At 41.9% G+C, this 12830-nt stretch overlaps 1 protein-coding gene across 1 annotated transcript in view; it reads left to right on the top strand.

The window, feature by feature from the left end:
• Positions 1-9654, top strand: part of LOC126272667 (uncharacterized) — a 234969-nt gene extending 225315 nt beyond the window's left edge. Inside the window, exons 5-6 of the mRNA XM_049975680.1 lie at positions 348-502; positions 6282-9654. Of these exons, the coding sequence (XP_049831637.1) occupies positions 348-502; positions 6282-6534 (408 nt within the window). The 3' untranslated portion in view covers positions 6535-9654. The remainder of the gene's footprint in view (positions 1-347; positions 503-6281) is intronic.
• The last annotated feature ends 3176 nt before the right edge of the window (positions 9655-12830 follow it).

Genomic DNA, 12830 nt, shown 5'->3' with positions numbered 1-12830 from the left:
TCGAACGAGAAAGTCTTAAAATCTTCGCGTTAAGTTTTGATCCTGAAAACAACCAAAGAACTGTAATGTACAAATACATTCAGAACTATTTCATCGTGTATCTAATGATATGAATGCAATAAGAAACAAGATATCTATAATACGTCACAGAGAATATTTCGAAAATAAAGGAAGCGAATAGCTAGTCGACGCTAAGAGTGTTGCATTTCTAATTTAACTTCTCATCGAGAAGCATTCAATAAGTTTAGTTTCTAGTCAAAAATGTCCAATGATGATGTGCTGAGAGCCACTGACAATATGACTTGATTGAAAGTGCCGACATTATGAAGTTTCATTTCTTGTTTCAGGTGCCGCTTCAGCAACTGTTGCCGCTTCCACCGTTGACACACTTGCCGTACAGGGAGTACCAGACGCTGTTTCCGACCAGGGCAGGCGCACCTAAGGCCATCAACTTCGGCCTTGCGGAGTTGTACCACGGACACGCAGACTTTAGGGGAGAGAGGTGAGAAAGCGAGATGAAGAACTAAAGTAGTCGTCTGAGCCTTCTTCTTTGAAATATTGCATTACGTGGAGGATAATTTTAATGTGACAGAATACTTTCAGAAAATTAATTTATTGTCCTTCGAAACCACAAAATACACTACCGGAAAAAAATGGTTGAAATGGCTCTGAGCACTATGGGACTTAACTGCTGAGGTCATCAGTCCCTAGAACTTAGAATTACTTAAATCTAACTAAGCTAAGGACATGACACACATCCATGCCGGAGGCAGGATTCGAACCTGCGACCGTAGCGGTCGCGCGGTTCCAGACTGAAGCGCCTAGAACCGTTCGGCCACTCAGGCCGGCACTATGCCGGAAAAAAACATAGTATACGCTTTCACTCAAGATTTATTGTTGCAACACTGCATATGGAATAGATATGACTGCATTTACAGATCAGTAGCACAAGCTGTTCTGAGGTACCAGTTATCGACCAATGCTGAAACATCCATATTAGTACGTGATGTAGCCTCCATTGGAGGCTTATAAAGGTGCTGACTCTGGCATACAGTTTGTCGTGTAGGTAGCGAATACTGTCCTAGGACACGTTATGCCACGCCTGCTCGAAGTTGTTCTAGTAGATCTGTAAGAGATTTTGGTTGACGAATCACACGAATCACTTCTCGTTCCATCACCTCCAGAACGTGCTCAGTTGGATACAATTCCCGAGATCGTGCTGATCAGGGACGTTGCACCGCGTCTTTCCAAAGCACGTTGAGTTTCACGGGCAATGTGTGGGCGAGTATTATCCTGATGGAACAATACATCTCTGACCTGAAAGAGATTTTCACTCTGCAGCGGAGTGTGCGCTGATATGAAACTTCCGGGCGGATTAAAAGTGTGTGCCGGGCCGAGACTCGAACTCGGGACCTTTGCCTTTCGCGGGCAAGTGCTCCACCAACTGTGCTGCCCAGGCACGACTCACGCCCCGTCCTCACAGCTTTACTTCTACCAGTACCTCGTCTCCTACCTTCCAAACTTTACAGAACCTCTCCTGCGAAGCTTGCAGAATTAGCACACCTGAAAGAAAGGATATTGCGGAGACATGTCTTAGCCACGGCCTGGGAGATGTTTCGAGAGTGAGATTTTCACTCTGCAGCGGTATGTGCACTGATATGAAACTTCCTGCAAGGTTCGCATGAGAGCTTCTGCAATGTTTGGAAGGTAGGAGACGAGGTACTGGCAGCGTTACAGCTGTGAGGACGGGGCGTGAGTCGAGCTTGGGTAGCTCAGTTGGTAGAGCCCTTGCCCACAAAGGCAAATGTCCCGAGTTCGAGTCTCGGCCCTGCACACTGTTTTAATCTGCCAGGAACTTTGATCTCTGACCTGTTGCAAGAAAATGAAATTTGTACGCAGCTCATGGTCTTGCGGTAGCGTTCTCGCTTCCCGCGCCAGGGTTCCCGGGTTAGATTCCCGGCGGGGTCAGGGATTTTCTCTGCCTCGTGATGACTGGGTGTTGTGTGCTGTCCTTAGGTTACTTAGGTTTAAGTAGTTCTAAGTCCTAGGGGATTCATGACCATAGATGTTAAGTCTTATAGTGCTCAGAGCCATTTTTTTTTTTTTTTTTTTTTTTGCAAGAACGTTGAAAGAATGGATCTAACAAACATTTTGCATTGCCTCGACCTCAACATCCTTTCCAGAAACCCCATAGGTGGACGAAAGGTGTAGCTTATCACACCCCACACCATAATTCCTAGGGTAGGCCAGTGTCTTTGGACGAATGCACTCCACGAAACAGCACTCATCAAGTCTACGCCTCGCACGCAAATTACCATTACTTTCTTGCCGCAGAATCTGTTTTCGTCGCTGAACACTGCAGCTCGCCATTCAGTCTTCCAAGTGATACTCTGACGGCAGCTAGACGAGCCGTGAACATCGATGCTCTAGCGTGACGGGCTAGAGGGGTTCGTGCCCAAGTGCCACTGCTAATAGCCGGTTCGCAACAGTTGACACGTCTGCGCTCACAGCCCCTCTCGTCTGTGCTGTGGTAGCTGTAGGATCTGCCACTGCTGCCCTTACAATACGACCATCCTAGCAAGCGTGTGAGAGGCGTGGACGTCCAGAAGTCTCATCTACAGATGTGAGAATGTTCACGTGATTATGATCGTTGCACAACTTACGCAGCACGTCCAACTTGTTTGGCAGTTCTCCGAAAGGACCATTCCACCAGTTCGTTCACAATTTGAACCCTTTCAAGCTCACTCAGGTGGCTGTAGAAAGCACGAATGCATCTACGCGACAAGGGTACCTGCTTACTTCACACTCTGCACCACACTAAGTCTTCCACCTTTGATATCCCATATTAAAGGGCAGACATAGATGACTCCCTGGTAGCTATGCCAATACGCCATTTTTGGCGAACGAGGTTGAAACCGTTACCAGTACGTTTACTATTCCCCAGGTGTCATATACCGTCATCGTATCAAAATCGATGTCGTCATTCCAGATTTACTATTTTTTCCGGCAGTGTAATTACAAAAACGTGAACTATCCGTTACGGAAGTGGTTGAAATATCAGATGCACTGTATTGATATTGCAACGCCGCAATAAATGGTTTTAAAAATACTTCCAATCTTTTTTCTAAAAGTATTGTAAGGCGACTGTTCGCAGTAACACTACTAAGTATCCATTACGTTAAAAGAGTGAAACGCTGGCTCCGGCGTTTCAGTTGCTCAAACCTATCTGAACCCTTCACTATATACACTATGTGATCAAAAGTATCCGGCGACACCCAAATACATACATTTTTCATAGTAGATCCATTGTACTGCCACTGCCCGGTACTCCATATCAGCGACCTCATTATACTCAGTCCGACATTGTCTGTTTACTGATAGAGACCGCCGACAGTTGAAGAGGGTTGTCGTGTGTAATAGTGACATCTATCCAGAGCATAACGCAGGAATTCCAAACTGCATCAGGATCCACTGCAAGTACTAGAACAGTTAGGCGGGAGGTGAAAAAAACTTGGATTTAATGGTCGGGCGGCTGCTCATAAACCACACATCACGCCAGTAAATGCAAAATGACGTCTCGCTTGGAGTAGGGAGCGTAAACATCGGACCATTGAACAGTGGACAAACGTTATGTGAAGTGACGAATCACGGTACACAATATGGCGATCCGATGGCAAGGCGTGGGTATGGCGAATGCCCGGTAAACGTAATCTGCCAGCGTGTATGGTGCCAACGGTGAAATTCGGAGGCGGTGGTGTTATGGTGTGGCCGTGGCTTTCATGGAGGGAGCTTGCACCCCTTGTTTTTTTGCGTGCCACTATCACAGCTCAGGCCTACAGTGATGTTTTAAGCACCCTCTTGCTCCCCACTGTTGAAGAGCAATTCAGGGATGGCGACTGCATCTTTCAACATGATCGAGCCCGTGGCGGAGTGGTTACACGACAGTAACATCCCTGTACTGAACTGGCTTGCACATAGTTCTCACCTGAATCCTTTGGGATGTTTTGGAACGCCAGACCTCATCCACCTTCCAGCATCTGACGGAAAATATGCTTGAGACAGTGGAAACTGTCATCAAGGCTAAAGGTGGGCCATTACCGATGGAGGATGTCACGAACTTGTGAGTCATTTCAGCCAGGTGTCCAGATACTTTTGATATCATAGTGCATACAGTATACAGAGATAAGTGCATTCATACTCTACTGTCTGCCGTCGAAACCATACGTTGCAGCGCTTAATATATGAGTAGTTTTACACATATAGGATGGATATAACTAGAGTCGGGACTAAAAGCAAACCTGGTATTTAAGTCATCAGCATAATTTCGATATCCCATGCCGAATGCGAGCTCTACTTCCGGTTTGCATCACTAACCCATGCTCTAAATCTGACGTCTAGGGATCTGCAGGGAGACAGCTTGATGTAGCAAGAATTCCAACCGAAGACACTACCAGAATACAACATACCAATAATGCCAGAGATTACCACTATTTTTCATTGCGTCGCGTCTGAAGAAACATAAAATTATGCCGTTTCGGGATGGATGAGGCAGTCAGTGTAACACTTAAACCAACGTTCTCAGTTATTTGTTGGATGTATCTGAGTCAGTGCCTTGCCTAGAGTTTACAACCTTTTTGAGTTCCCTGCAGCGCCATGAAGCAATTTCCTGATGTCTCAACACATGTTCTGTCATCCTGTCCCCCATTATAGCCAGTGTTCTCCATATATTCCTCTCCTCATTGATTCTGGAGAGAACTCATTCCCTCATTAAATTACTTAATTTTGGTTGTCTACAGGGTGGTCCATTGATCATGACAGGGCCAAATATCTAACGAAATAAGCGTCAAATGAAAAAAAATACAAAGAGCGAAACTTGTCTAGCTTGAAGGGGGAAACCAAATGGGGCTGTGGTTGGCCCGCTAGATGGCGCTGCCATATGTCAAACGGATGTTTTAGTTGGGCCACTTTTTTCGCTTTGTGATAGATGGCGCTTTAATAGTCACAAACATATGGCTCACAATTTTAGACGAACATTTGGTAACAGGTAGGTTTTTTAAAAATTAAAATACGGAACGTAGGTAGGTTTGAACATTTTATTTCGGTTGTTTCAATATGAAACATGTAGCTTTGTGAACTTATCATTTCTGAGAACACATGCTGTTACCGCGTGATTACCTGTAAATACCACGTTAATGCAATAAATGCTAAAAATGATATCCGTCAACCTCAATGTATTTGGCAATACGTGTAACGACATTCCTCTCAACAGCGAGTAGTTCGCCTTCCGTAATGTTCGCACATGCATTGACAATGCGCTGACGCATGTTGTAAGGCGTTGTCGGTGGATCACGATAGCAAATATCCTTCAGCTTTCCCTACAAAAGAAATCCGGGGACATCAGATCCGGTGAACGAGCGGGCTGTGGCATGGTGCTTCGACGACCAATCCACCTATAATGAAATATGCTATTCAATACCGCTTCAACCGCATGCGAGCTATGTGCCGGACATCCATCATGATGGAAGTACATCGCCATTCTGTCATACAGTGAAACATCTTGTACTAACATCGGTAGAACATTACGTAAGAAATCAACACACATTACACCATTTAGATGGCCATCGATAAAATGAGGGCCACTACTGGCGGCTCACCTCCGACTGCGCAACGCTACGCGCTGTTAACAGCCAACTGCCCAACGCTACAATGGCGAGTATTACAACAATGCCAACCAGCTACAGACTGCACACAGCCCAGCCAGTGATTTTCATACAGAGCGGTACATGGCATTACCAATAAAAAACGTAAACAGCCCACTTACACCCTGCGCACCGATTTCTTCGGACTTCGCAGAAATGACTGCCTTACAACTTCCACCCTGTCTGCTGAGGTTCTTGGTCGACCAGACCTCGGAAGGTCAGCAACCGATCTTGTGTTCTTGAACTTCTCCTACCCGGCTTCAATGGTCTTGACATCAGGTGGATTACTTCCATATGTTGTCTGGAAGTGTCTCTGAGCTGTGGTTGGTGATCGTGTCTCATGGTACCACAGGGCACACTGTGCCTCCTCCTGATAGGTTAACATGGCGTCTTAGGCACTGCACCACATCCACTACTTACGTATTGCGAACCTTAAACAGGAAAAGATAGTTATAAGCAATTCGACACGTTTCATATTTGTATATAGCCTGAGTTATCAATTTATGTAATCAGGGAGAGTCTTTTCTGACACCCTGTATGTCTGAACTAGGCACGCAGAGCGCTATTGTTTGCTTCCCGCAGGTACGGCGTGCCGCGGCAGCGCCTGCGGCCCGCTCCCAGCTACTATTCGGCGCGCGGTCCCGCCCCCGGCCAGAAGACCGGCCGCAGGAGGCCAGCGGCCTACCAGCGCGGCCAGCTGCGCAAGCTGTGCATCGAGTACGGCGGCTTCAAGCCGCCCATCGTGCCCTCGCAGCAGATCGACGACGACGACGCTCTCGACGTGGCCGCGTCGTCCGCCGCCGCCGCCGCAGCCGCCTCCGGCGCCAAGGAGTGACCTGGAGGCCTCTGCAGCTGAGGGGCGGCGCCGTCCGCCGCGTCAGACCGACTGACCAATCGCGAAAACCGTCACCGCCGTGGCCGCGAGTCGCGCAGTGTTTCGGTTGCAGCATGAGAGACACACTACATACCGCTGGTTCACACTAGCCAGTTCATTAAATCCAGTCACCTGTGACTCAGTGGCCAAATGCTCCCCAACACAATTTATTTATCACAATGTCTCGGCAAAATTATTTGTTTACCTTTCGATTCAGAAATTATCATGCGTGTGTTCCCCTCCGTTAAACGGGATGGGCAAAATATAGCTGGGCTGGAAATATTTCATGTACCATACGATAGGCAGCCCAACTTACTTATATCATCCACTCACTTATATCATCCGACTTGGGCTGCCTACCTTAGGTGCATAAAATGTTTTCTGTTCCAGTTTTTCTTTCCCCGCTCCACCTGTATTGAAGTGCCATCCTGTCTGGTGATATTTACTTGTCAAATGCCCCAGTGTAAGATAACCTTTATGATATCTTTGATTATTATATAGTTTTGACTTTGCCCTACTGACCGTTACCTATAACTGCAAATCTTCGTTATCACTAAAATTCATTTCTTTTCGTTGGGATGACTAAACAGGAAAATGGTTATTAATTGCTCCAAACAGCTTACTCTATACTCATCACACGCAATGAATATAAGGATAGTAAATATAAAGGGTGGTCAGAAAATGTGTGAAATGGTTGTAGGGATATTACAGGGCAGGTTGTACTGAGACATAAATGTTAAGAAAGAAATTCGATACGTTGCGCCGTTTCTGAGTTATTTAGCATTGAAGGTAGCCGTAAATTCAAGTTTCAGCTAACGAGACAAAACACTTGTTAGGCAACACCGATCCTGGCAGGCCGATTGAATGCGAGCGCGCGACGCCCCGATTGGCTAAATTCTATGCTAAATAACTCGGAAACGGAGCAACGTATCGAATTTCTTTCTCAACATTTATGTCTCAGTACAACCTGCCCTGTAATATCCCTACAAGCATTTTCTGACTACCCTGTATAAATCACGTGCCAGGTGAGGATGTAGTCTCTTCACACACTGTACAAGTGGAGACTCGAATACGAACTGCTTATTTCAATAGTGGTACAAGTCCATTACCTCCACTTTTCTGTCTATAGTGCTTCTGACATTGACGGTCCAAACAAACAGAAAGAAAGGTTCATCTCTAGCAACAAGCCATATGCTTGAATATTTCTAGTATCTCAACTGCAGATTTTTCAGCGCTCATTTAACTTCAGGACTCTGTATCTCAGAATGAAGAAAAATGGTCTTGTGCCACTATTGAAATAAGCCCTTCATATGTACCCTTACACCAACTCACCGAATGACCAGACTTGGTCAGGTAGGAGCACTTTCTAAGTTTTCTAAGTCCACCAGTAACTCCTCTTCATTCAGCGCTTCCCTAACAGTTATCTCTCTCGCATTTATGGATCGGCAATCACGGATTGTTGTAATGAAGACATGCCATTTTCTGTGTGTGTTGCTCAGCGTAAATATCTCACTACATTCTAAACTGCTTAGTAGCAAAGTCAATGAGAAGGGTACTGGAATGAATTACTGGCCACTGGATTAAATTACTAGATTAATGTGAACCAGCCTATTGTACCAGCTCCCCTTTATAAAGAGTTTCTCATAGGAAATCGGGTTGTTGGAGCAATAATTTGCAACCAACAGGCGGTATGAAGAATTTTTTTTACCACAGTGGTATTTAATTATCAGCAAGGCATAATCACAACATTTTCTAACCTCTTTAGATACATCGTTCTCAACTAAATTACAGCATTTCAGACCAGGTAAAAGTTCCTTTTAGTTATGCATATTTATCGACATTTCTGGGTGCTGTGACATATTCCAAGTCTTTTTCATAACACATTAACTTCATTTAATATTAAAAAGACGTTTTTTCTATTGCATCATACTACATAAATTGGTCTTGAGAATTAAATGTCATTCAGTCAGTTACACCATTTCTGAAACATATAACTTGACTGTGGTCTGTGTAGGAGACTGTAGCAAACACTTATTTAGAAAATTATGTCGCTTTTGATTTCATTCTCATTCGGGGATCGTCTTTATGCTGGCACGAATTTAACATCTTCTGAATATTTAGTGTTTCTATTCCTTATCTATTATATTATCTGGGAAGTAACAGTCATCACCCTCAGAGCAATGATTTCACTAAAATTAAACATTCCTAATTGGAACAATTTCGTCTTCAGTAAATCATTTTTATTCATCAGCGGCTGTGAAAGCCTTGCCTGCAACAGCATCAGATGACAAGACAGTGCTCTGCAAAGTTCTTCAAAACCCACAAATGCATGTCTGAAGCTGACTTATGAAATTCGAAACCAAACACAACCATAAAATGTACTTTTTCTGGGATGTGAAGAATGGTTGTGATGAATATTTAGAAACTCCTTTTACTTAAATGAATTATCGTTCATCTATCATGGTTTGAAGTACTGATATCTGCCATTAATAGACGGGAATAAAACGAACATCAATGAAACACTTTCATTGAAAGTATGGTGTTCCGTGCATTCTGTAGCAATATCTGCTTGATGTGTCATTTCTCTGTTTTTCCCTGTGATGTCTGTAACTTACTATCCCAAATTCTGAAAAACGAGTCAACCATTGTTTTCACAACTCCTAGTCTTCTTGTTTGTATAGTAGTAAGATTCAATTTGCAATCGGGGAACCCTTCATCACATATTACATAATCTTTTCATTTATCATGATTTTAAATATTTTTCATCATGTGTAGCGTAAGCATAGGCAGCGTATGTTAAGTCTGGACGGTGCACATAATGTAGGAGGACCTTCAGATGTGTAGGTGGGGACAGTATATTTAAGGTTGAGAGGTGATACTTGTACCTGTAACTACCTGTAAATAAGTTATTTTTACTCTGTCATAGTATTAATACTTCACTGGAATTTGTACAACAATATAAACTAATCATTTTTACTTTTTTTACTCACTTAATCGTTTTTTAATTCTGTTAACAAAACAGAACTCATGTGTATAGAGAAGTTGTACTATTTTTATAATAAAGATCTGACGTTTTTCGTATGTATGTTGTGTTTTATTTTCACAAGATATCTGTATACATTCCTCACTTAGGAAGTTTGAAAACACATCTTTGTGAACAACATACTACACATTTATGAAAACTCAACATCGCACCAGTTCTGAAGAAAAAAATATATATCATCACACAGGAAATTGACTGTGTATTAGCACGCAAGACAGCAGGTACGTTATGTACATTTATTTATGACTCTCTTTTCGCGAGAAAAGTGAGGAAAAACAGCGGGAGCCTGCTCTTGAATCCACTTTATTCGAGTTAAACTTCTCTTAAGTGTTTATCCAATTACGAAACTTTTTTACGTGCTGGGTGCGACAACAGTATCATACAAAGTCGACAACAATAAAAAAAAAGTATATTCACAATGGGGTTGGTGCGAGTAAACACATTAATTTGCCAACTAAGTGTCGAGATTTATTTCCCACTGCTGCAAGAGACCATTAAGTTGATAAACGCTCTCTGTTAAGGAGGAAGAACAGTGTGTCTCCTAATACATTGACTGTTATGAGTAACCCACTCTATGCACTGCCTGTCTTATTCACTGAGGTGTTTTATCGTCGACACTCTTTATTGCAATACTTTTTTAACGACTACAGCGATCTTATCTTTCTTTCTATAGATAGAAATTTAGTATTGGCAGCTGTAACGCAGCAGGATTTGGAAACTGTTTCTAATTAAGATCGATGCTGTTTCTACGCACTACAGACGTCATAATAACAATGTCCAGCATAGAACGTACTGAAATTGTTTTCTTGTTATCTGAAGAAAATGTTGTTTAGATTTTTCAAGGAATTTACCAGACGACTAAGTATGTGACTCGTTTTCTGTTTGTGTTACAAATGACGATAGCATAATTGCATATTTTCATTTTCGTCTAAGCTGACTTGTTTTCGGCCTCGAAATGATATGTAGTATTAAGCCTAGCGAAAATATTAGCTTTCCATGGGAGAAAACATACCAATTAAACATCAAGAAGGAAAGAGTGAGGCAGCGTCAACCTTTGAATTGGACCGAGAAGTGCGGTTACAATACAAAATGTTTGTGCCCGGCACACAAACGTACTCTCTCTCACAAACGTATCTGCTAAAACCGCTGCTATAAAATATTACATATCTGAATATAAACAACTAAAAACAAAAAACAATTTCAGTTAATGAAATAATTTATAAAATAATGATTTCTTTTATAGAGCACTGAACTCTAGAACACTATTTGACTATACTATGGTTAAAAAAAAGTATCTTAAATTCGGTACAAACGACGAGTAACTCTTGCATTTATATGCAAGGTACATCTATAAAAACATCATCAGATACTCAACTCCAATGCACTTCATTTTTAGAATTTTCCACTCTATTTAAAATCCTTTTATACTCTGAAACAGAAAGAAAATGATTACTAAGAAGGTATTTTTATAGAAAATCGAAACAGCTTTGAAACAAAGTGCCCCTTTAGCATACACTTTAAAGAACTTGAAGAATGAGTTAATGATACATTAGTAATTAAACATGTCTTTCTGAGTGTGTTGTTTCCTTAGAGATTGCCTCCGAGAAGCCTCTCTGTCTTTCTTAGATGTCAGTACGCTAACTCTAATTGTCGTGATGCAAGGAACTTAATCGCTGATTTGTACAAGTCTAAAGAAAGGGAACAAAGGGACTAATGAAGACTTATGCTATTGCCAGTAAATTCAAACAGTATAGATATCCTGACAAACTATAGGATATTATTATTATCATTATTATTTACTACCTGTGCCTGGCATGTGTTGAAATGCTTCTTTTTCTTTCTTAGTACGTACAGTCATACAAAAGAGACACATTTACACACACAAAATTAATAAAAGACAATGGTTTTTTAGCGTTAAATTAAATTTGAAAAGTTTATTCAATGGCTTTAGGATATATTGCATTTTTGTCCTTATATACTCTGTAAACCCAAACAAATTTTCGGCTGTGCTACTCTTGATGCAAATCAGAGACACATTGCACCCCGTACTTTTACTCCAAATCAAATAATTACAGGTACTCAGTACCAATGTATTGTCTTCGAATGTTTCTACATGTCACCCTTTCTTGTACACACCACCACGTGCAGAAGTGGTAGGGGTAAGTTACTCCCACAGTACTTTTACACAAATGAGTCATACACCAATTTTTTTTTAAGTTTCTCGAGGTGTTTCTGAGTTATGCTTTTATGAAACTCTTCTTCAGCCTTAGTGGTACTACCTTAGTGGTACTATGGTTATCTTACTGCCACGGTAAATACCAAGTAACATGTGTGCTAATTCTGGTAGAAGTTCATGCAGGCGTTACTGACATACACTCTTATATCACTATCTTTGTACCTCCACCCCCTAGCCACACGTCTGGGGTGAAATGTCATAGTGACTGTAACCTATAAGTCTAGCGATCACGAAAATTGTTAATTTGATACTAATGTAGGTTGCTGTGTAATATTTTTACATGACACGTCTTTGAGCCCTGTTCCCACCTGTATATTATTCTACAATATTTTTGTCTAAGGATTGACTGAAATCGCTCGAGACGATACTGAGCTTTCATGTCACCCACTTTTTTATCCCTATCCTTACGGCTGGTAGGTAGTTCTTCCCATCACAGATAGCTTCGCAGTCGCACACGCAAGTCGCAAATGTTTCATTGTTATGGGATGAATGATGCAGGAACGCAAGACAAAAAAAAATTCACTTTTATATACGAAATCTATAACAGTAAACACTGCAAATGAGATTAGTTTGCTCCATTTCGTATTTTATCACCAGTGAGACACTTCTGTTATTCTTCAAAAGAAATGCCAAACACTTGTATGGTCCTTTAATAGTACTACCGGTTTCACAATGTTAGAGCTACGCCTTCACTTACATCTGAATAAAGAAGACCAGCATATGAAGGATTCAGAAATTACAAACATTTTTAGAAATGACAAGAATTTAGGGAGAAGAAAATATAAAGTGATACATAATATGTGGCTAACAAAAGCAATTGCAAATTTAGTGGTCAACTTATTTATTTTCAGATGATTTACATGGAAAAAGTGAGCATATTGGATATCCCATCATTGACAGTAAGGTGCTTTGACATTCTTCTTCGAAATAGTGATGACAGTCAAAATTTGGCACACGTGGAATGAAGAAGAAGAGCAT

The sequence above is a fragment of the Schistocerca gregaria genome, chromosome 5 (assembly GCF_023897955.1).
Source record: "Schistocerca gregaria isolate iqSchGreg1 chromosome 5, iqSchGreg1.2, whole genome shotgun sequence".
Classification (NCBI taxonomy): domain Eukaryota; kingdom Metazoa; phylum Arthropoda; class Insecta; order Orthoptera; family Acrididae; genus Schistocerca; species Schistocerca gregaria.
This window is presented reverse-complemented; position numbering and strand designations above follow the sequence as displayed.